Source organism: Eurosta solidaginis, chromosome 2 (genome assembly GCF_040869045.1).
Source record: "Eurosta solidaginis isolate ZX-2024a chromosome 2, ASM4086904v1, whole genome shotgun sequence".
Taxonomy (NCBI): Eukaryota; Metazoa; Arthropoda; class Insecta; order Diptera; family Tephritidae; genus Eurosta; species Eurosta solidaginis.
In genome coordinates this window covers 176,661,427-176,686,648 of record NC_090320.1, presented here as the reverse complement: position 1 = coordinate 176,686,648, position 25,222 = coordinate 176,661,427, and the positions used below count along the sequence as shown (strand labels likewise).

Here is a 25,222-nt window from a genome sequence, read left to right as displayed (position 1 = left end):
ATAGTACAGGATAATTTTCATACCCTGGGTGACTAGGGTCTCGAGATATAGGCCAAAACGTTGACCCGGGTACCATAGAATGTGTTTATACAATATGGATATCAAATGAAAGCTGTTGATGAGTGCTATAGTACAGGAAAATATCCATACAACTGTGAGGCTAGGGTCTCGAGATATAGCCCAAAACGTGGACCCGGGTCCCGCTAGAATGTGTTTATGCAATATGGATATCAAATGAAAGCTGTTGATGAGTGCTATAGTACAGGATAATGTTCATACAACTGTGAGGCTAGGGTCTCGAGATATAGCCCAAAACGTGGACCCGGGTCCCGCTAGAATGTGTTTATACAATATGAATATCAAATGAAAACTGTTAATGAGTGCTATAGTACAGGATAATTTTCATACAACTGGGAGGTTAGGATCTCGAGATATAGCCCAAAACGTGGACCCGGGTACCCCTAGAATGTGTTTATACAATATGGATATCAAATGAAAGCTGTTGATGAGTGCTATAGTACAGGATAATTTTCATACCCTGGGTGACTAGGGTCTCGAGATATAGGCCAAAACGTGGACCCGGGTACCCTAGAATGTGTTTATACAATATGGATATCAAATGAAAGCTGTTGATGAGTGCTATAGTACAGGAAAATTTTCATGCAACTGGGATGCTAGGGTCTCTAGATATAGGCCAAAACGTGGATCCGGGTACCCTAGAATGTGTTTATACAATATGGATATCAAATGAAAGCTGTTGATGAGTGCTATAGTACAGGAAAATTTTCATGCAAACTGGGAGGCTATGGTCTCGAGATATAGCCCCAAACGTGGACCCGGGTACCCCTAGAATGTGTTTATACAATATGGATATCAATGAAGCTGTTGATGAGTGCTATAGTACAGGATAATTTTCATACAACTGGGAGGCTAGGGTCTCGAGATATAGCCCAAAACGTGGACCCGGGTACCCCTAGAATGTGTTTATACAATATGGATATCAAATGAAAGCTGTGATGAGTGCTATAGTACAGGAAAATTTTCATGCAACTGGGAGGCTAGGGTCTCGAGATATAGCCCAAAACGTGGACCCGGGTACCCCTAGAATGTGTTTATACAATACGGATATCAAATGAAAGCTGTTGATGAGTGCTATAGTACAGGATAATTTTCATACAACTGGGAGGCTAGGGTCTCGAGATATAGCCCAAAACGTGGACCCGGGTACCCTAGAATGTGTTTATACAATATGGATATCAAATGAAAGCTGTTGCTGAGAGCTCTAAAGTTCATTATGATATTCGATTTAGTCGCATCAACCTCGCAAAACTGATAAATATGCATGCGAAGCCGAAATAAAGACAATAATTAATAATACCCACATACCTATTTAAATACGTCTTATTCGATTTGGCTGAAATTTCGTATATAAATTTGCCTATATTAGTATTTACGATGCCTTTTCCCGGGAAGTATACCAGAGTTGGGACTGGGATTAGGACTAGGACTGGGACTGTGACTGAGACTCGGAGTGGGACTGGGACTGAGACTCGGAATGGGACTGGACCAAAATACATACCACCCTCTGGGACTGGCAATAAGAGATGAAGAAGAAGGAGAAAAACTTGAGAGAAGGGAAAAGAGAGAAGGAGACTAAGAAAGAGATAGAATGAGACGAAGATGAAGATGAAGCGAAAAAAACGGAGGGAGGAGCGAATAAAAAGATTAGGAAAAAGTGTAGAGGGGTAGGGCAGCGTTAGACGGAAAAAGCTTATTAAAATGTATGCAGATAGGCCAAATTTAGGGCAGAACAACGTCTGCCAGGTCTGCTAGTATATTATATAGTCCAATCCTTATTAAAACTTCCTGACTTTCTTTTTAAAGAACTTACACTTATTTCACATTCCAAAGACATTTTCAAAATACAATAAAGTGAATAAACTACGAAACATGTATTTAATAAAAATTTGACGCACGAATTACAGTTTTTAACACCGCTATAATATATAAGTATAAGCATCATCAACAACACGGCTCATCTTGCTTAATATATATTTAACATTTACCAAGCTATGTGGAAAATAGAGCTGCCACCGCTCTTATTATGTTCAAATATTAAGCGTTTTAGGATAAACTAGCCTTTATTTACCGGCGGCTTCGCTCGCACTAAAGGCCACAAATATGTAATGTCCTTTTGTGATTCACAACTCGAACTGAATTTTTAGTTGTAATTTTAAAAGTTCTTTTATGATTCAAATCATAAACAAAGCAAGTTTTAAAATTAGAAAAATGGTCGCCGTAAATTAAATACACATGCAACACATGCTCCAACAATTTTTGCGGTGTGGATTTAACGATATATGTATGTGAGCTGAAGAAATTTGAATATTCCTCCATAATTTGAAATTTATAAATGAAAGCAGTTATGTATACAATAAAACTGGTAAAATTATTGTTTATGCGATTGGTAACATTTTTATTTGTAAACTGATACATTTCTTTCTAGGCTCACGGCAACACTGCCAACAAAAACGAAAAGGGTTTCGTTTTCCCACCATTGTATAAGAAACGTGCATTAGTACGTTTTTCTACTACTACTTCCTCTAGTGCTAATACTTTAAAAATACTTTTTTAAATACTTTTATGTATATATTGCAAAATGAATCGGCTTGCATATAATTAAATGTTTGTGAAGGCGAAATGAATGTCAATAATGCGTTGCTTAACATAAACTCGACTTCAGTGTATGGTTATTCCGTTTTTCGTATTTCTTACCAAAAAATGTATGTTTTTGTTTTCGTACTATTGCAACACAGTTTGGGAGTTGGTTTTCGCAGTTGAGAGAGAATATTTTCATTTCAGTTTTTTAGTGTTTCTGCAACTTTCTTGCCATAGATTAGATTGATACGAATCTTTTGCTTACGCTCTCATATTTTCGCTCTCACGAGGGATTTATCTTCTAGTTGTTGCTGGCAACAATCACAGATAAATCCCTCGCGCCAGCTGAAGCGGGTGCCAGAACAAAAAATGTGTCAGCCAAAACGGAAAACGTGCCAAAAATTTTGGTAAACTTTAGTTTGACCTACAACTGTAGAATAGCGTTCAAAAATTATGGGAAAAAGGATAAAACTACTTGTTTTAGTGTAAGTATTATTAGTTCGAAGGCGGAGGGTAAATATTATTTCCCATTCAAAACTTATCACTAAAAATAGGTTTTGTAAATATGAACTCCCGATGCAACCAGTCCATTTTGATCACAGAACCTAGAACGCCAGACATGTAGGATAAGCACTATCCATTAAATAATGTTAACTATTATATCATAGGTCCGATTTACTGAAATTTCAAAAGAATATATGGTTTTCACTGCGAGTTAAATGCGTTACAATATTTGACTAATTAATTTAATCGAAATGTAAATTTTACTTAGATTTGTTCATATTTAACTCTAACTATTCGTATTATTGTAAAATAACTTTAAGGACATATGTAAATATTTTACGACTATCATTTTATTAAATGATTGAAACTATAATCGCCGAAATGTATGTCAAAAATCCCAATTTTCAGATCTATTCATTTTTGTTTGGAGTGACATCATTGATAAATGTTATAAAAAATGTGCATTTTGACAGCGCTCTCTCGAAACAAAGAGTTGCAAATCCATTCATCTACATATGTTTCTTGCGATGAATGTCGTGTGAGATGGAGGGTACGATATTTCCAATGTATTTTTTACTCCCCTAACACCCTAAAACACACAAACGTTTCACCTAGCACTCGCTGGCACTGAAATTGATTTAGTAGCCGAACATAGGCCCATCCCTGATCTAGCAGGATCTACTAGCTCTATATTTTTCAAAGGGGGGTGGGCGGTCCCCGACCCCTAGGAACAGTTATAATTTAATTACTATATTTTTTCGTCTTTGTGACTGAATCACGCCAGAACGGCTTCACGGATTTTGATGAAATTTGGGACACAGACAATAGTCTACTAGCGAAATTTTTTTCGAACATAGAAAGGGGAGTGGGGGTCCCGCGACCCCTTCGAAAAATTACTTTTTAATAATTTTTACACATTATAACTTTACCTTTACTGACCTTCACCAATATTACAACTCAATAGGTCAAATAAGTCGACGACTTACAGAATGAGCAGTGACACCTTCCGTCCCCCCTCCCCCCTTCTCATCAACCCTGGTGTAAAATCTATAAATTGTTATAACTTAATATCATTGTTCTCCTAAATCAATAATTTTTGGTATCTGGCTCATACAAATCGAGATCTAACCAATTTTGGAAAAACGTCGGGGTCATTGTGGGACTTTTTCTCGACTGATAAGGGATCATTTGGGGACCCTTTCGGCATCATTTCTGGATGGTTTTCGGTATCAGTCCGGTATCCCGTCAGGGTCATTTAGGGACTATTAGGGAATCATTTGGGGACCTTTCCGGGATCATTTCTGGATAGTTTTCGGGATCCGTACGGGATCCCATAAGGGTAATTTCGGGACTTTTACGGAATTATTTGGGGTACCTTCCGGCATCATTTCTAGATGGTTTTCGGGATCCGTCCGGGATCCCCTCGGGATCATTTCGGGACTTTTTCTCGACTGATAAGGGATCATTTGGGGACCCTATCAACATTATTTCTGGATAGTTTTCGGGATCCGTCCGGGATCCCGTCAGGGTTATTTCGGGACTACTAGGGGGATAATTTGAGGAGCTCTCCGGCATCATTTCTGGATAGTTTTCGGGATCTGTACGGGAACCCATCGGGGTAATTTCGGGACTTTTTCGGGACTATTTCGGGATCATTTGGGGACCCTTTACGGGTCATTTCATGACTTTTTCTGTATTATTTCATTTGGATCATTTGCAGACCCTTCCGAGGTCATTTCTGGATCCGTCCCTGATGCCGTAGGAGTCTTTGCGAGATTTTTTTGTTACTTTTACGGGATAGTTTTGAGACCCTTCCGGGATCATTTCTGTATCCGTGCGGGATCCCATCGGGGTCATTTCCGGACTATTTTGGGATCATTTTGAGCAGTGACACCCTCAACCCCTCTCCCCCTTCTCTCCCCCTCTGGTGTAAAATCTATAAATTGTTATAACTCAATATAAATTTTCTCCTAAATCAATAGTTTTTGGTATCTGGCACATACAGATCGAGGTCTAAACAATTTTGGAGAAATGATCAGTGGTCCTCTCCTTCTCCTCCCGCCAACCTCCCTCCTTCAATTGTTTTTGTTAGCACGCATTTATTAGCTTTACCTGTATGTTCCTATGTAAAACTCTTCATTCGGTCCAACGCACCTGCTGCCTTATTAACATGGTTTTATAATTAGCTTTACCTTATTTGTAATCCCGTTAGGGTCATATCGATACCCTTCCGGGCTCATTTCTGTATGGTTTTCGGGATCCATCCGGGATCCCGCCGGGGTCATTTCGGAACTTTTTCGGGACTATTTCGGGATTATTTTGGGACTCTTCCGGAATAATTTCTGTATAGTTTTCGGGATCCGTCCGGGATCCCGTCGGGGTCATTTCGGGGACCTTTTTGCGACTAATACGGGATCATATGGGGACCCTTTCGGCATCATTTCTGGATTGTTTTCGGGATCAGTCCGGGATCCCATCGGGGTCATTTCGGGACTATTAGGGGATTATTTGAGGACATTTCCGACATCATTTCTGGATAGCTTTCGGAACCCGTCCGGGAGCCCGTCAGGGTCATTTCGGAACTTTTTCGGGGCTATTTCGGGATCATTTTGGGGTCATTTCGAAACTTTTTCGCGACTAATATGGGATCATTTGGGGACCCTTTCGCCATCATTTCTGGATGGTTTTCGCGATCCGTCCAAGGTCTCGTCAGGGTCATTTCGGGACTATTTGGGTATCATTTGGGAACCTTTTCGGCATCATTGCTGGATAGTTTCCGGGATCCGTCGGGGATCCCTTCAGGGTCATTTCGGGACTATTTCGGGATCACTTTGGGGTACCCACCGGCATCATTTCTGGATGGTTTTCGGGATCCGTCCAAGGTCTCGTCAGGGTCATTTCGGGACTATTTGGGTATCATTTGGGAACCTTTTCGGCATCATTGCTGGATAGTTTCCGGGATCCGTCGGGGATCCCTTCAGGGTCATTTCGGGACTATTTCGGGATCACTTTGGGGTACCCACCGGCATCATTTCTGGATGGTTTTCAGTATTCGTCCGGGATCCAGTCGGGGTCATTTCGGGGACCTTTTTGCGACTAATACGGGATCATATGGGGACCCTTTCGGCATCATTTCTGGATGATTTTCGGGATCCGTCCGGGATTCCGCCAGCGTCATTTTGGAACTATTAGGGGATCATTTAGGGACCTCTCTGGCATCATTTCTGTATGGTTTTCGGGATCCGTCCGGGATCCCGTCGGGGTCATTTCGGGGACCTTTTTGCGACTAATACGGGATCATATGGGGACCCTTTCGGCATCATTTCTGGATGATTTTCGGGATCCGTCCGGGATTCCGCCAGCGTCATTTTGGAACTATTAGGGGATCATTTAGGGACCTCTCTGGCATCATTTCTGTATGGTTTTCGGGATCCGTCCGGGATCCCGTCGGGGTCATTTCGGGGACCTTTTTGCGACTAATACGGGATCATATGGGGACCCTTTCGGCATCATTTCTGGATGGTTTTCGGAATCCGTACGGGATCCCGTCAGGGTAATTTCGGGACTTTTTCGGGATCAATTGGGCACGATTTAGGGGTAATTTCGTGACTTTTTTGTATTACTTCGGGATCATTTGGGGACCCTTCCGGCATCATTTCTTGATGGTTTGCCGGATCCATCAGGGTCATTTCGGGACCATTTTGGGATCATTTTCCGAGATCATTTCTGGATCCGTCCGGGTTGCCGTAGGGGTCATTTCGGGATTTTTTTGTTACTGTTTGGGATAGTTTTGGGACCCTTCCGGGATCATTTCTTTATCCGTACGGGATCCCATCGGTGTCATCTCCGGACTATTTCGTGATCATTTTGGGACCCTTCTGGAGTAATTTCTGTTTTGTTTTTGCGATCCGTCGTGGATCCCCTCGGGGTCATTTCGGAACTTTTCCTGGGCTATATAATGGATAATTTAGGGGCCCTTCCTGGATATTTTCTGGGCCAGGATCATTTCGGAATTTTTTTCGGGGCTATTTCGGGATCATTTTGATACCCTTCAGGGATCATTTATGTGTGGTTCCCTGGATAAGTCCAGAATCGTGTCGTTGTCATTTCGGGTTTTTTGGGAACTTTTGGAGACCCTTCCTGGGCATTTCTGGATGGTTTCCGCGAAAGCGTCGGGGTCATTTCGTGGCATTTCTGGATAATTTCGGTATCATTTGTGGACCCTATCACGTCAACAGCTCATTTAGTTCTTTTTTTACTCAATTACAAAAATAAAATGCATTTGACTGAAAAAAAAAATTTTAAACAGATAACTTGATAAGTAGGCTAACGTGAATAGCCCATATATTTCATTTTATTTCATATTTCATTTCTCCTTGCGGACGGCGCCGCGGGTAAAGGCTAGTTTATGTATATATTGCAAAATGAATCGGCTTGCATAAGTTAATTTAGACTGCACTAAATTGTTTAAAAAAATATTTTTTTCTACGGCAGGAAGCCGTATGTTTTTATTTAATGTCAAAACTAGAACTGAATTACAATTTGGAAATATGCTTAATTATATACCCTGATCTTCGCTGTCGCGTCACTGCTTGGTGAATATTCGTTGTTGCGCCGCAGCTCAGAAAATATGGCCTTGATTCAAGATATCTGGTGTCCAGACATGCAGTCAGCAGTTTTGGCGATTGCGCGTTAAGGCATCTTGTGTAGACATGCCGTCAGCACTTTTGGCGATTGCGCGTTTAGAATTTCAATATTTGCATCTGGATACTTTGTATCAGCGTGAGAGAATGAATTTCTGGTTCTGAAATGTTTGCTATGTTAACTCCTCCCTCCTTAAAAACGCTTGTCCCCAAGCGTCTGAAAAATTTGAAACGCTCTTGTTGAGGGTGTGGGAACTTCTGACATAGCCTCTTCTTCTTGATCTGCCTGTCCAGTAGTTTCCGATGGCTGTTTTAACGGCTTACTTGTTTTGTGCCTTTTATAGCAATATTTGCCAAAACTAACCATCAGGACAATAATTAATATAAGGGTAAGCCCTGAAGAAAATCGGTTTATTACCCTTTCTGTTTGGAGTGACTGGATTTCAATGGTATTGTTTATGTGTAGCTCACTGAGCGCTTCTAATGACAGAAGTTTAGTCAGGCTCTCTTCTGTTGGATTTGGTTGTGCTATCGCTGGCAATATCCTTAAAGGGGGTGCTTCGAAATTCCTATATGTTCTCCCATTGACTACAATTGTGTCATTTTTAAAATTTATGATGTAGGTCCCATTCATGTATCTCACGTCGCTGCTTGTGGTAATATTGCCGTTGTAGTTGTTTAGGAAAAGCATTCCGGGCGCAACAAGCTCGTCCTTTGGGATGTGGTGGCAGTTGATGAAGTGACACGAAGAGTTGAGGCTTTTTATTAACTTAGGTATACAAGAATCATTACTTAAATCTATTAACTCATTTTGCTTACATATGCTTATTTTTTTATACTTTCTACAATCATTTGTTATGCCGAATATGCGGTCTTTATTTTTTATGACATTATTATATTTTAGGTCAATTATAATATTATTCCTTATAACAGCCTTAATTTTTAAATTTTCATATATATCCATGGTGGTTAACGGTATTTTAACAATATATAAAATTGATGAAATATTTCTAAGTACACTTACTTCAGCTAGTTCTAATGCCTCCTCGGCAGTATCAAATGGCATATGTTCTTTATTCATTTCTCCTATAGCTAAACCAATTTCCAATTTATTTAATATTATTGGGCTTACAATTCCAATTCTTGCCCATTGTATGGCGTACTTAACATTTACGATTTCTTCTTTGATTAATCTTAGCTTATTTTGGAGGCTTACTGCTACCTCATTTGTTATGACATTTTTCTTTTTTATAGCATTTAACAAACTATTAGTAATTTCAGTAATTTTATTTACTTGGTGTTTCAACACATTATTTATAATAATTTGTTTATTATTGTTTATAATCAATTTTCCCAAGTTAGAATTTATAATATTGAGGTCATCATGGTCGGGGCTTCCCGCTATGTACTTCCAAGCGGTACCGAGAAAATCTAGGGATCTTCGGGTTTTAGTATTTCGGATGGGTTCAATGAGTTCCAACATCTCAATAGCTTGTTGGGCCTCATGCTGCAGGGTAGGATATAAAGATTCGATGGTGGTAAATTTTTTCCTATGGTCACCGTTATATTTTCCAAAAGGTTTCTGTATGTTTGGGTGTTAATAATGTGGATGAAGTTGAGGGTGCCATCTTTGATTTTTGAGAGGCCGTTATCTATAGTTATTAAGTGGGATGATGAATAATCGTGGATTTGGATATCCGCATGTGCCATGCAGGCAAGGAGACTGAAAAAGGGTTTTTTTTTTTTTAATGACCGTGAACACTCAATTATTGCTTATATCTAAAATCGTACGCCTATGGCATATAGCTCGACTTGACTTAAATTATTGCTAGAATAGATCGCGAGCCTATGGCATTTTTCTCGATTTGACTTAAATTTAAGAAGATTAATTGTATTGAACTTAAACTTCTCTATATTAAATATTTATCATTATTATTATTAGTAATTATGTTTCTTTGGTCATATAAGACCCGCATAATCAGAGCATTCCTTAAACCTTCCTGTACTATCCTTTTTATTATTATTATAATTTGTATTTTTTTATTTTTATTCCTTTAACTGATTAATTTTTAAAAGACAAAAACTTCCTTCTTCCTTCTTCTTTTGTTTCTTTGCTTTTTGAAAAGTTTGTTTACTCTTTTTAAATTTTTTATTTATTTATTTTTTTTTTTTTTTTGTTATTGGACCTTAATATGGCTTTTATGCACAGACTTTCCCGACTGAGTCGTAATTGTATTTCCCTTGTCCTCAAGTACCATCTCCTTCCTGTAACGGGGTGACAATTTATTTCCTATTCGCTTGTTTAATTTTACATAAACAACGTCATTGGCACTGTATGTCCTGAAATCTGTTCTTTTCTTATTGTGGACCTCTAAATCCCTTCCTTGTTTAATTTTCAAGTTTTGTATGTTTTCCTCTTTGTCCAGGTCGACTGGATGCGGTCCAACTGTCCGTCCAAAAAATAATTCTATAGGCTTTCGTTTAGTAGTGGAATGAATTGAGAAATTGTATTTGTATAGGGATCTATCAAGGAGATCGCGGAAATCGGAGTGAACATTTTCTGCTTTGGTACATCGCAATAACTCCGACAAGGTGGAGTGGAATCGCTCTATCTGTCCGTTCACTGTGCTTTTATATGGTGGGGTTCTGAATATTTCTATTCCAAATCGATTTTGCAGCATGAAGGTTATGGGAGCCGAATTCAGTGATTTTTCATTATCTATCACAATGTTTTCGGGAAATCTCTTAAAGGGGTTTTTATATCTTCGGATGATCTGGACTTTACAATCTTTGCTTGGGCGTATTTTGAGAATTTGTCTATTGCTGTTAACACTATTTTATTGCTGGTATAATACAGGTCTACGTGAACAATATGTCCTGGGTAATTGGGGATTGGAGTGGCTTTTAGAATGGGGTTCACTGGGTGTCGCTCGTACTTATTTTCAAGGCAAATCCTACACTGCTTCGCAATTTTTTTTATTTTCGCGTTCATCTGGGGAAAATAGCATCTCTCCAAAAGTTGAGCTTTATTTTCTGTTGGGTTGCGATGAGCTCTGTTGTGTTCGCAGATAATTTCCCTTTCCTGTTCAGACTCGGCAAGGATATCCTCCACAAAATTTCGCGTGTAGCGCACCCTGTATCTACTGAAGTGGGTTTGGTAAATGGTTTGGATTCTTCCTAATATACTGTCTTCTGTCTTTATGCAATTTGTAACCGAGGGATTCAAATATCTTTTTAATAAAGCAATAATACTATCTTCCGTGAATTCTCTCTCCACCACAGTGTGCCTATGATAGGTTGGGAAAATTATTTGAAACTGGTATGAGGAGGTTTCACCTATGGAAATGAAAAGTTGGTTCTTGAATGCGTTGATGGGTGCGTCTGTATAGGGTATCAACGTTTGAACTGAGCTGTCGTCGCTATGACGGGTTGCTGTTAGGGAATTTATCTGTTCTTGTTGCGGTGGTCTAGATAGTCCATCCGCAACTACGTTCATTTTGCCAGGTTTGTAATTCAATTCGTAATCATATTCCTCAAGTATAGCTTTCCAGCGTTTCATTTTATTGTTGTTATTTTTGTTGCTTAGAGCATAAGTTAAGGGCTGGTGGTCTGTGAAAATTTAGACTTTTGCCGAACCGTAAAGATAGTTACGCAGAGATTTCAATGCCCATATAATGGCAAGCATTTCCTTCTCGTTGGCTGCGTAATTTTCTTCTGTTTTTGAAAGGGTCCTTGATATGAATGTGATTGGTCTGTCTTCCTGCGACAGGACTGCGCCTATTGCGTAATTGGAGGCATCGGTTGTCAACTCAAAGCCTGTGCTCAAGTTGGGGTAGGTCAGCATTACTTCTTCTGAGACAAGAACATTTTTAAGTTTCGTAAACGCCACCATTGCATCCTCATCAAGGGTAATCTGTTTTTTTGCCGATTGATTTTTGAACACGCGTCCCTCCTCCCCTCTTAAAAGGGCTGTAAGGGGTTTAGCTAGCTTCGCATATTCTTTAACGAAGCGCCGGTAATAACCCGACAGACCCAAAAAGGATCTGAGCTCTTTGAGGTTCCGTGGAACTGGGAAATTTTGAATAGCCTCTATTTTTGAAGGATTTGTTTTGATTCCTTCTGGCGTTACAATGAATCCCAGAAATTCGACCTCCTTTTGAAAGAACTTGCACTTATCCAGTTGTAACTTCATGTTCGCATCTTCGAGTGTGCCGAAAATGCTCTTTAGATGAGCTGTGTGATCCGCATCAGTTTTGCTGAATATTATGATGTCATCTATGTAAACGTAGCAGCAATGTCCTATGTAGTCTCGTAAAATGTCGTCCAGCGTTCTCTGGAAAATTGAAGGTGCATACTTTAAGCCAAATGGTAGCCTGGTGAACTCATACTTCCCGTTATTTATGGAGAAAGCGGTCTTTTCTATATCTGAATTTTTTAAAGGAATTTGATGAAAGCCGCTCTTCAGGTCAATGACCGAGAAAAGTTTATTGCTCCCCAGTTGGGAAAGGACCTCGTTAATTTCGGGAATAGGGTAACGGTCTGCTATTGTTACAGAGTTCAACTTCCGATAATCTATAACCAGTCTGTATTGCTTGTTGCCCAAGGAATCAGGTTTTTTATCCACTATCCAGACAGGCGAATTATAGGGTGATCGTGATGGCCATATGATGCCGTCCTCCAGGAGTTTATTAATTTGTCTTTCGACCTCTGATTTTAGGAACATTGGGTATGGATAACTTCGCGAGTAGACAGGGTTGTCGGTCGTCGTTCTAATTTCTGCCTCCACTACAGTGGTATATGTCAGTTTTTCATCGGGTTCTGCGAAAAGTTTTGAGTGCTGGTTACAGAGATCATGAAGCCCTCCCCTTTGTTCTTCTGTTAGGTGCTCAGTTTTTATTTCCAAATTATTTACCGATTTTGATAACAATTGCTTTATTCTGATTTTTTTACCATTCTTAATAATCATGTAATCCCTAGAGGTATGAATTACCGCATTTAATTGTTTGAGGCTGTCATTCCCAATGATGCCGTGGAATGACACCAATGAAGGCAAAACGAAAAGCTTAAGGCGTTCCTCGTTCAAACCGAAAAGATTCAAAAATATATGATGCGATACTCTTACTTTACCTCCGACAGAGTTCGCGTAAAAAATGTTTTCGTTTGGTAAGGGGCTTTTCGCTAATGAGGGCTGTATGTAGTTTTTGTTGGAGCCAGTGTCTATAAGAAATTTTAATACCTCTCCATTGCCGGTTTTGCACTGGATGTAGGGCAATGTCGAGTGCGTCAGCCTAAAAAATGAACGTCGCAAAACTCTTCGCCTTCTTTTTCGCTGTCATGTGCGTACCGCGAATAATCCTGATAGTATTCTTCCCAGGATTGTGTTTCTTCTGCGTTCAGTTCGTCAGTTTCGCGTCCGTATGTACCTGCTTCGTATTGCTGTGATTCGGGTACCGCAGCGTCAGGTGATGGTTCTATGTGCTCTATTCTTTGAAGTTTAGGAGCAGCATTTCTATTGAATTGCCCTGTGTTCGCCGGGGGTGGTCGTTTCGACGCTACGTTGCTGTATCCTGGCCTGTTCATGTAATTGATATTTCTTGTTCGCATCGATTGGTCCACGTCCATAGGTGTGGGTGGTTTTGGCTGTAATGGCCTTAGCGGTGGATTACCGTAATGCATGGGTCCTTGGGTATTCGGTGTATTTGCGAACTGTAGATATGGGCGTTGATATTGTTGGTATTGAGGTTGCTGTTACTGTTGTTGCTGATGGTATTGAGGTTGCTGTGGAAATCGGGTAAATGGAGATACTGATTGGGGGAAATGTGCAAGGTGCGGGTAAAATGGTTGATTGGGTTGTTTCCTCGGTGGAAGTGCAGGCTTTTGTTGGTATGTGCCAAATGATGCTGCAGGTAGCATTGGTCTTCTGGGTAAATTGTACTGGCTGTTAGCGTGAGCAGCTCTAAAGTTCTGGTTTTCCAGCTTAATGCATAAATGCAAGGCTTCGGGCAAATCAGACGGCTCCTTCATGCCGAGGAGTCTGGATAGGTCACCCGATAGTCCTCGAACAAAGGTATCTAATGCCTTGTCACGGTATGTACGCGTGAGGACACGCTTGGCCTCCCCGCCAACATCCATGCAGGATACTTTGTTGAGTATCAGCGAAAGGTGGGAATACACCTCCGCGTAGAACTCCTGTACCGATTTCCTGCCTTGGACCAAACAAGTCATCTGGTACTCCAGGGTGCTTAAGTCCCGCTTGTCAGCATAGTGTGCTGTGAGGCACTGGGAAATTGCTTTCCAATTTAAGGGGGTGTTGTAGGATTCGAGTGCAGCGTCTGCACTGCCTACAATCTTGTTGCGAATCACGCTTAGAATGCCAAAGAACTTAGGTGAACCTATACTTGGTTCATAAATCTTCAGGATTCGCTCTACACTTTTTTTCCAGCTACTGAATTCTGCTGGGTTGCCACCGAACTCGCGCAGGGATCTCACGACGTCGGGCACTTTCTCCATGTCTGAGAGGTTACTTCGAAATTGATCGTCAATTAGTTGGTCCGTTAAGGGTTGTTGTGTGGGATGAAGTACGCTCCTAACTATGTTATTCTCGTCCGTCACCAGAATTTCAGTTATTAGATCCTTAATAAGGTTCCTAAACTCAGGGAGGCATTCACCGATTGGAGAATGCCAGCTGGTTGCAGCTGAGGTTGTGGTTGTACTGGTGCCCCTGCTGGAGGTGCACCTGCATTACCCAACAAGGGTGGTCGTAGCACATTATGTTGCGCCATTTTTGCTCTAAGTTATTAATGTGTTTTACTTTAACAATCTCTGGAGGGTCCCTTTTCAGGTGAATCGCAGAGTTGGATTTGTGTTATTTTTAATTGCCTATTTAATTTATGAGCTGTACGAGCTCTTTATTATTCAGTGCAATTAGGGATAAAAAAAACTCTGAAATGCAAATGTTAATAACTTATTTGTAAAATCTCCTTAAAACTCTTAATTTTATACAACAAATACCTATTTTTCTTTTTTTTTTTTTTTTTAAATAATTTCACTTAAATATTCTTACGATAAGACAGCAAGCATGGATTTTCGATTTCTTCTCTTTTCCTTCCGGGTACTAAAGATCGGCTATTCCACTTGAATTACACTCGCTTGCTACCCCTTCCTCAAGCGTGGGTAAGGGGGTGAGTTCTTGGTCCTTTGTCCGATGGTAACGGCGAGCCTTTTTGGATCGACTTATGCACTTTTTATTTCGCGACTAGACCCTTTGACGTTGGGCGCCAGTTAATTTAGACTGCACTAAATTGTTTAAAAAAATATTTTTTTCTACGGCAGGAAGCCGTATGTTTTTATTTAATGTCAAAAGTAGAACTGAATTACAATTTGGAAATATGCTTAATTATATACCCTGATCTTCGCTGTCGCGTCACTGCTTGGTGAATATTCGTTGTTGCGCCGCAGCTCAGAAAATATGGCCTTGATTCAAGATATCTGGTGTCCAGACATGCAGTCAGCAGTTTTGGCGATTGCGCGTTAAGGCATCTTGTGTAGACATGCCGTCAGCACTTTTGGCGATTGCGCGTTTAGAATTTCAATATCTGGATACTTTGTATCAGCGTGAGAGAATGAATTTCTGGTTCTTAAATGTTTGCTATGTTAACTCATATAATTAAATGTATGTATGTAAAGGCGAAATAATTGTCAATAATGCGCTGCTTTACATAAAGTCGACTTCAGTCTATGGTTGTTCCGTTTTTCGTATTTCTTGCTAAAACACGTATGTTTTTGTTTTCGTACTATTGCAACACAGTTTGGGAATTGGTTTTCGAAGTTGAGAGAGAATATTTTCATTTCAGTCTTTTAGTGTTTCCGCAACCTTCTTGCCATTGTTTACTATATAGTTTGGCAGCTTAAGTAGAGGTTATGTTGCGAATAGAGTGGAAGGCAGTGGACTAGGCAGTCGAATGCCATATAATGAAGGAATGGTGTTCGGAGATTTTTCAAAGTTAAAAAAAAAATGATAAAAGCTTTAATATAAATAAAAATATTGTTTTAATAACAACAAAAATGCCATATATATTCTGTATACATAAATTTGTAAGTATTACCTCACTTGAAAATTTGAATTAAATAATCTAAAGTTTTGTTTTGAAACTGAGTCGAGAACTGTGCGTGTGAATGTGCGAATTTTCACCGATCAGCTGTTAGTTGCGCTACTTGGTAAAATTTACAATGCTTCTTGCGATGAATATCGTGTGAGATGGAGGGTACGATATTTCCAATGTATTTTTTTACTCCCCTAACACCCCAAAACACACAAACGTCTCACCAAGCACTCGCTGGCACTGAAACTGATTTAGGTCTAGACGTTTCGCCTTCTAGAACTGATGTACCTCCTGTTTGACAATTAAGCAACATATATGCGTGTGAATATGTGAGTAACAACTTTGGCTGATGACTACATCTGTGTGTGTGAGGTATCTCTTCACTTAGAGCTGCGGTTCTGTGTGTACATGCACTTCTAGTCGCCTTCCATGTATGTGTGTTTAAATGAAGATTAAATTGATGTGTTCATGTACACAACAGTGATGACAGGCATGGTACATTTGTACATTTCGCTTCCCAAAAGTTTTTATATATGTACGTTGGTACTACATTGACATGTTTGGTACATTTTTGTAAAATACAGCACTACACTTCAAGTCACTTGCCAAGCAGCTCTGAATGTACAAAAAAATTTTAAATTTTTCGAAGAATATATTTAGTTTATTTGTTTTGACAATTTGCCATTTGCAATTATGGATCATTTAGATATGCTTACGAAAAATAGCATAACTGATTCTAAAATTGTGAACAAATCAATAGAATTAAAGCACAGAAAATAATAACTCAAATAACAGGGCCAAAATATATAAATCCATAATTGCATTTTGACAGAAGAATGATTAATCTCTAATAATAGATGAAACGAGTGATTTGGCAGTTTCGATTCGAATTTTTGATAAAATGTGCATTGGTAGATTTTTAGGTTTGATACCTTTGACCGATAGTAGCACGGAGGGTATTTTTAATGAAATTATTAAATCTTTGAAAGACCATTCAATACCACTTGAAAAAATGATTGGTTTCCCTGCCAAAAATTGCTCGGTTATGATGGGAACAAAAAGCGGAGTGCAAGCAAGTCTAAAGCAAGTTGTTCCAAATCTGCATGTTAATAGATGTGTTTGTCACATCAATGGCCGCTTGTGATGAATTTCCCAAAAAAAATTGATAAATTTTTAAAACGCGTAAACTATCATTTTTGTAACAGGAGGGCAGATTTTGTGAGTTTTCAAAAACATTTCGGTACAGAAATGCATGTTATACTAAAGTACGCCCCCACAAGGTGGCTTTCTAGACAAGCATTCATAGATATAATTCTTAATGCCCTCAAGTATTATTTAAATTTTTACGTATTTGAAAATAAAGCAGTAATCAAAATATTAATCTTATATCTGAAAATTTTCAAATTCCTATTTATAAAGTATATTTTACATTTCTTTCTTATATTTTAGATGAAGCAAGTATTTTAAGCGGTGACACAAACAGTATTGTGCCTTTAGTTATGGACTCGTTTCCGAAATCTGCATTTGATAAAATAGAGAAAATTCATTCTGAATTTAGAGCTTTAGCAGAGCATGAGAACCTTAAAAAATTCAAGACTTTAAATATATGCAGCTTTTGGGAAGAATTAAAATCAGTTAAAAATAAATTAAATGCGCAAATGTTTTCCAATATTTATAGAATATTTCAAGGCATATTGTCGATTCCACTTTCATCCACACACTTAGAAAGGATATTTGCTATACAAAATTTAATTAAAACCGAGTGTAGAAATAGAATCCAAATAAACAATGTTTCGAATGTAATAAAAACTAAAGACTTGATATAATCAAATAAAAGTAGTTGTCATAATCTAGATACGAAAAAAAGCTTTTTGTCAACTGAGGTATTAAAGAACTCAAAGAAGAAGAACTGTTAAGGTAGTGATTGAAACACGAGTTATTAGTATAGATATAGCCGACAATTTGTCAACTTTTATACCTGAATCTAAATCTTTTGTACCTAAAATGTTTGAATGCATCTGTTATTTTTTTTAATATTCATTTTATTTTCCTTACTGGTACTCAATAATGAAATGTTTTTATATATGTACATACATAATTTTACGCTTCAATCGAAAAACTCCCTGTATTATTTTTACTGGAAAAGTATTTATTCATAAGTCATATTTCCCTGTTATATTACCTTTAATTTGTATTAGAAAGTTTTCTGACTAAAAACAGCTGTTGGATAAAGAAGCAGAATATAGCTCTAGTTTGGTTCAAAAGTCCACCAAGTTGGATGATTTGGTACATTTTTTCCCTCGTTTGGTACAAAATGAAAAAATCCATTTATCATCCCTGGTACACAAGAGTGGCAGCTTTAATGTTTCAGTTGTTGTGCCTTTATTTATTTAGTATCAGGTCAGTGATGCTAAAATTCGTCACAGTATATAAAACTAAAAAGTGAAGAATAAATATGGTTTAAAAAAACTAAAAGTATGTTCTTAAATAATATCGAACTAAAAAGTTAAAAACAATTTTCAAAATAAATTTAAAACATTAATGAAGAAAAATACTAATATTATTGTGAAAAAAGCGTCGGGCGCTCGATATACGAAAAATATGGCACAAAGCACCTACGCCTTTTTCACAATTATAGTCCTATTTTTCGTCCATTGCTGTTTTAAACTTATTTTGATAATAATTTTTAGCCTTTTAGTTAGATATTATTTAAAAGTATGTTTTTTAAGTTTTTTGATACTATATTTATATGTTTGGAACTCCTAGAATTAATGTAGAAAAAATGCCCCTATACAATTTTCATAACCATAACATATACATATGTACCAGGGTTGAGCCATTTTGAAATGAAACAAATCAAAATAAAAAATAAAAAATTATTCATCATTTTAAATTTTCTGATTGATGAATAAAAAGTTATTTTTTATTAAAACAATTCTTAAATAATGAATAACATTTTCTCGTTATTCAAAATATTCTAATTTATGATAACCGCTCATTCTTATTTTTGTAATTTTGAGTAAAGAGTTAAGTTATTATTTAAAAAATATGGAATAACAATAAAATTTCAATTTTTATTCAGTTATTCAAAAATAAAAAAATAAATCCTCGAGATGCTCTGAAAATATACACATATGCGTAACCAGTTCGCGTGTAGTTCTGGTGCTTCTTAGGGTAATACATATTGAGATGATTTTAAAGAGTATTCCCGGGGTTTTTGTGGTAATTTCGGGGTCTTTCGGGTTTATTTTCGGGGTAATTTCGGGACTCCTTCGGGGTCCTCCCGAGGTCATTAGGGGGTCATTCCGGGATCCTTTTGGGTACTCCCTCAGGGTCAATTGGGGGTCATTCCAGGATGGTTTTTAGAACTCCCTACGGGTCTTTTGGGGGTTGTTCCGAGGTGGTTTGGGGATTCCCTCGTGGTCCTCCCGGGGTCATTTTGAGGTCGTTCCGAAATGTTTTTGGGAACTCCATCGGGGTCCTCCCGGGGTCATTTGGGGTCGTTCTGGAATCTTCCTAGGGAATCCCTCGGGTCATTTGGGTGTCATTCGGGGATGGGTTTGGGAACCCTTCGAGGTCCTCCCGGGTCATTTAGGGGTAATTGCGGGGTTCTTTTGGGGACTCCCTCGGGTTCATTCGGTGGTCATTCCGGGATGGTTTTGAAGACTACTTCGGGGTCCTTCCGGGGTCATTTGGGGATCATTCCGCGATGGCATTGGGCATTGGGGACAAACTAGAGGTTTACGCCGATCACTTTATCGGCGGAGTAGCCGGCGCACCCGCGTACGTCGGTGTTCTCACTTTAAAAAGCTTGATTTTTCTATTAAAAAAATAATATTTAGGAAAGGTTCTGTTTGTATGTGTTTTGGCCATTTCGGAAAGATCCGGGTTTTTTTGCCTCAAAATTTCGCAGATCGTTCAAAAATTTTCAGAAGTAGCTCCTTGCGGATGGATTAACTCCTAAGGTAGTTAACTCCTAATAATCGTTGGGAACGTAATTTCTTTAAATCATTTGTGGCTCCTTGGCGGTCACGCACAAAGGCAACATACGGCTGCTAATAATAAATAAATAATAAAATAAAAATAAATGTAAGGCGCGATAACCTCCGAAGAGATCTAAGGCCGAGCTTCTCTTCCAATTTGCGTCGTGCTCCTCTTGATTTTCCCTTCAAATTGGCCGGACGGGACCTACATGTTTTATGCCGACTCCGAACGGCATCTGCTAGGCAGATGAGTTTTCACTGAGAGCTTTTCATGGCAGAACTACACTCGGAGCGTTGCCAAACACTGCCGAGGGGTGAACCCGCTTAGAATAAATTTCTTCCAATTGAAAAACCTTATTTCTAAAATTTTTGATGTTGCTTTGCCCGGGGTGTGAACCCAGGGCATACGGTGTGGTAGGCGGAGTACGCTACCATCACACCACGGTGGCCGCCAATGCTATTAATGGTATATAAATATTCATGACTCTCGTGGCACAGGGCGCCTCCAGTTGCTTCGTCTATTTTTAAGAGTTACAATGTGCGAACAGTAGCAATCCCGACCACCAGTCGCTACTACGCCTCCTGACCCTCACACCATATGCCAGCACATATACTATAGGATTGCGACTTCGAACTCATACCTTTGTCGACGTCACTTTTCTAGAAGCTCTAGGTGTAGCTCAGAAGACTTTCCAACGGATGTTTTTGTCGCGCAATGCTGCTGAGCTACACCAGAGAAACACCTTGAAACGTTAGGGAGTGACTATTCGGCCAAAGATGCCGCCCTCGATATCGCAAGCTGTCTAATTGGATGTCATTGCGTTACTCATGGGTGAAAATCATATAATCCTCGGCGCATCAATAGCCTTCGTTAAATCAAAACTATATTTTAAAATGAAAGTCGATAGATTTTAAGTTGAAAGATGTTAACTGTTGTTTTCTGGCTTATGTATAAGAGCTCATTATGATGACCGCGTAGCTTCAGTTTTCAGACTAGTTAAACTGTCCACTACGTTAGGGTAGTATCACACACTCTGATTAGTTCGACTGTCTTGGGAAAGCTTTTGCTTCACCATTTTGGGTTTTATTGCGAAGGACAAAGCCTCATCTGGTAAAATACATACAAATGTACTATGTGCCTACGTATTCACATTTGTAAAAGGAGCCGTAACGTGTAGGTAATATTTAAACTTGTTTGATAGGCTATAATCAATGTGATTCACTACAAGGGACTAGTTTTGCATAGGGACGCCAACTTTAGGAAATGTCAAACCGGGAAGGACTGAAGGATGAAGTGTGAATTTGAAAACATATTCGACTTGGGTCATTTCATTTGAATGCATCGTTCACCATAAAGTTTTTGAAAAAAATTTGCAGAGTGAGCATATAAATTTATTATATTTATTTATATTTAAATTTATTATTATATAACTTTTCTTTCAGTGTTTTGTTTTAATAACCTGGTGAATCGGGTGAAGCAAAGTCCGGAATGACCCCCAGATGACCCCGAGGGAGCCCCCAAAACCGTCCCTGAACGACCCAAAACCATCCTGAAATGACCACCAAATGACCCCGGGAGTACCTCGAGGGAGTCCCCAAAACCTTTCCGAAATGACCTCTCCCTTAAAGTCCCCGAAACGGCCTACAAAAGACAGCGGGAGGAACCCGAGGGAGTCTCGAAATTACCCCAAAATGAACCCCGAAAGAACTAGAAATTACCACAAAAACCCCGCGAATACTCCCCAAAGTCATCTCAATATTACCCTAAGAAGCATCAAAACTACACGCGAACTGGTTACGCATATGGGTATATTTTCAGTGAATCTCGAGGTTTTATTTTTATTTTTGAATAACCGAATAAAAATTGAAATTTTACTGTTATTCCATATTTTTTAAATAATGAATAATAACTCAACTCTTTACTCAAAATTTACAAAAATAAGAATGAGCGGTTATCATCAATCAAAATATTTTGAATAACGAGAAAATGTTATTCATTATTCAAGAATTGCTTTAATAACTTTTTATTCATCACTCAAGTTTTCTTGAATAATGAATAAAAATAAATTTTTTATTTTTTCGTCAATGGTTATTCAAATTTGTTGATAACGCCCATCCCTGATATGTACTTATGTATATTAGATGAGCTTTTTTTGAAAATATTTATACATTTTTTTTTTGTCTTATCACTTACTGAAATGCGACCATTGTAATATTAACAATAGCAATGTTGTAAATGGCATAGGAGATTAGACGGGCCTCATTGTATAATGATTCGGCATTGCGAACGTTGTAGCATACGCGCACACCCCATGCTAGAAATATAACCTCTCCAATGGCTAAACTATGATCCCACCAGTTATAGGAGCACTGTTTGAATTTTAAACCACTTTGGTCTAGTATCTGTTTAAAGAGAAAATAAACGTATTCAGTTGATTAATAAGTCACTATTGTATTTGCGATTAACACATACGATGAACGTACCACTTCGGCGTATGGTGTTGCTGAAATGGTCCACGTACCCAAATAAATTAGAATCACTAATATAATGGGCACCATCCATTGCAGAAGTTGCTGATCGGTTAGTTTGACTTTGTGTGCTGATTTAACTCGATATGTTAGAGAAACCCTGAAAGGTAAAAAAATTGATAGTTTTCAGACGGCTTAAATTTTGCTTTCAATCATGCGTGCATATTGACAATGGATAAGAGAAGAGAGAGGGAATAGTGCAAGTATCCAATTCCCTCAAGTTGTGCAAAATTTTGATGTGAATATTTCATATTATTTCATTTATCTTCCTGTTAAATTTATTTACGTTGGATGAAAATTGACGTATTGAAGGCAAATAGAAAAGGGAGTACTATCGGAATTAAAATTTAAATTTGCTCTCACCAAATATTTTCAGAAAAAACCAAAAACTGAGGTGGGGCCTATAGTATTTCTGTCAGACTGCGCATCCATACAATTCAAACAATTCATTTGTATTCTATTCTTCAATCCGTGATGCAATACAAATGTTACAATATTTCAAACAAACCGCCAGTGTAAGAATTTTACTTTCGACCTATTTAGACGTGTTTTGCTTTTTGTTTTGCCGTGCTCGCTTAGTGATACGAACTTTTACATATAAATACTATAAATACATATATAGGTGTAGTGTTGTTGTTTTAATTAATCATGTTAAGAGTTAATTGTAATTATTATTATTTTATACAATTTCTACTTGAATTTTTGTAATGGATTCTATTCTGTTAAAATTTAATTTTCAATCTTCAATATTGGAATATATGTTTTTCAAACATTTTCATTAAATAAAAGACCTTGATTCTTCTAAGACTAACTTAACAATTTTTAATTATTTATTAAAAATCATCACATTGGCGATCCTGCCAGGAGAACTACTAATTGAAGAGGCAGAACTTAAAAGCAGAAACAAAAAAATTTGCCAAGAAGACGAGTAGAAAGAAAATTTCGTTTTCCCCTGCTCTTATTGTTGCGTTTTCCGCAAGCGGTGAAGAAATTGTAATTTGCAAGTGTTAGAATAATAAACTATTGCAAAATATATTAAGTTAGCCCAATAACAACGACGTGCTTATAATTGCTTTAATTTTTGGATAAAAGTGTAAACCCGATTATAATCACGGTACTAGATTTGTACATGTGCTAATTTGGAACACGATTAAAAGAAAAAGAGGGAGAAGGACGGTATTCACTAGCTTTATCTATTTGCTGTCAATCAATCTGTCAGAGCCTCCATCCTTTTAAAGCCTCGTGTATAAGCACCACCATGGTAAAATAATTTTTCATATATTAATATATATAGAAAGTTATTATTCTGCAGGAAGAGACAATTTCTGCGCTTACTCGAGACTTTGCTTTCGTCCGATTAATTTCATTCCAAGCTCACAAATTCTTAAATTTGAGTGAATATAACCAACAAAAGCCATTGCCTTACATCTCCACCATGTACCATTGTTCTACCAACAAAAGTCATTGCCTTACATCTCCACCATGTTCCATTCTTCTACCAACAAAATACATTGCAAATTTCCATTTTTAGGAACCGTATCTCCATCACATACCATTGTTTTATTAAGAGGTTAATAGGGACGCAGTTAGTAAAGATATATTATACCAATAAGAAGTAAAATTTTATTGAGACGAGCGCTCATCCAACCGAAATTACGGTCGTACGCATTATACGCATTTATCTATAAAAAAATCATTATGTAAATAACATAAAACAAATTGAATCAGGAAGAAAAGACGGCGAGTGCAATTTAGAAGTGCGAAGAAAAAGGAATTTGGTGCGACTTTGGAAGTAGCGAGAAATATTTTATTTTAATTAATATATACATATTATGACGAATATTACCATCTCTAAGTGTTTACCAAGTAAATAATCACGCAACAACAGAAAAAAACATTGAAGCGAGCCACACATGTATGTACATGTGCATGAACACATTAATCATCATGTAAACACATGCATACAAGCAGCAGAGAGATACTCACAAACGCATGTCATCATCAGCTACTACTTCACTCACATATACACACGCATATGGTTACACACTACAAATACGCGCGTATGGCTGTTGACCAGGTAGAGGATTCTAGAAGAAGAAACGTCTAGACATTTGGGCAGAGAGTATAAAAGCAGTAGAAGCTGAGCAGTCCATAATCATTTTGATTAAAAACGCTATCAGTTGCGAAGTATAAGTGTTATTGTGAAGTATTTTTAAAGTAGGCTAATAAAGACCATTTTGCATTATTGAATATTGGAGTTTAGCGATACGATGGTTAGTAGAAGGTTGCAAATAAGCGGAATTTCCCTAAATTCGTTACAATTGGTGTCAGAAGAGGAATTGTTGAATAAATTCTGAAGATTTTGAATACAACTTGGACATGTCAAAGTTAAGTTAATTAAGGATCCAGCAACTGATAAAGTAGTTGGAGAACAGTGGATTGAATACAACCGGCAATAAAATCGAACTTCAAGCACGGCTACGAGACGCTATGGAGTCGGAAGGAATTGTCACGTTAATGTGATGTGATGTCTTTCATCCTAATGGGGATGAGCCAACAACAAAAATTGAAGAGAAAAACGAAACATCGCAGACAGTTACGAGCACAGACTTGAATACGATTTTGGCTGCAATATCTGCGACAATGTCATCTCAACTGGAATCACAGGAGACACGCATAACATCGAAGATTGAAGCACAATTAGCGGAACAGAAGACATATATGGCATCTCAACTGGAAGCGCAAGAGGCACGTATATCTGAAATGTCGGCACAAATTTCGGAACAGGTATCAACGCAGCTCT

At 38.2% G+C, this 25,222-nt stretch overlaps 1 protein-coding gene across 4 annotated transcripts in view; it reads right to left on the bottom strand.

The window, feature by feature from the left end:
- LOC137240343 (probable G-protein coupled receptor CG31760) overlaps window positions 1–25,222 on the bottom strand; it is a 1,391,529-nt gene that overhangs the window by 463,236 nt on the left and 903,071 nt on the right. For all 4 annotated transcript variants that reach the window (XM_067766452.1, XM_067766451.1, XM_067766453.1 and 1 more), the window contains 2 exons: window positions 22,375–22,519; window positions 22,085–22,293 (listed from right to left, as the gene is read on the bottom strand). In XM_067766452.1, coding sequence (XP_067622553.1) covers window positions 22,085–22,293; window positions 22,375–22,519 — 354 coding nt within the window. The remainder of the gene's footprint in view (window positions 1–22,084; window positions 22,294–22,374; window positions 22,520–25,222) is intronic.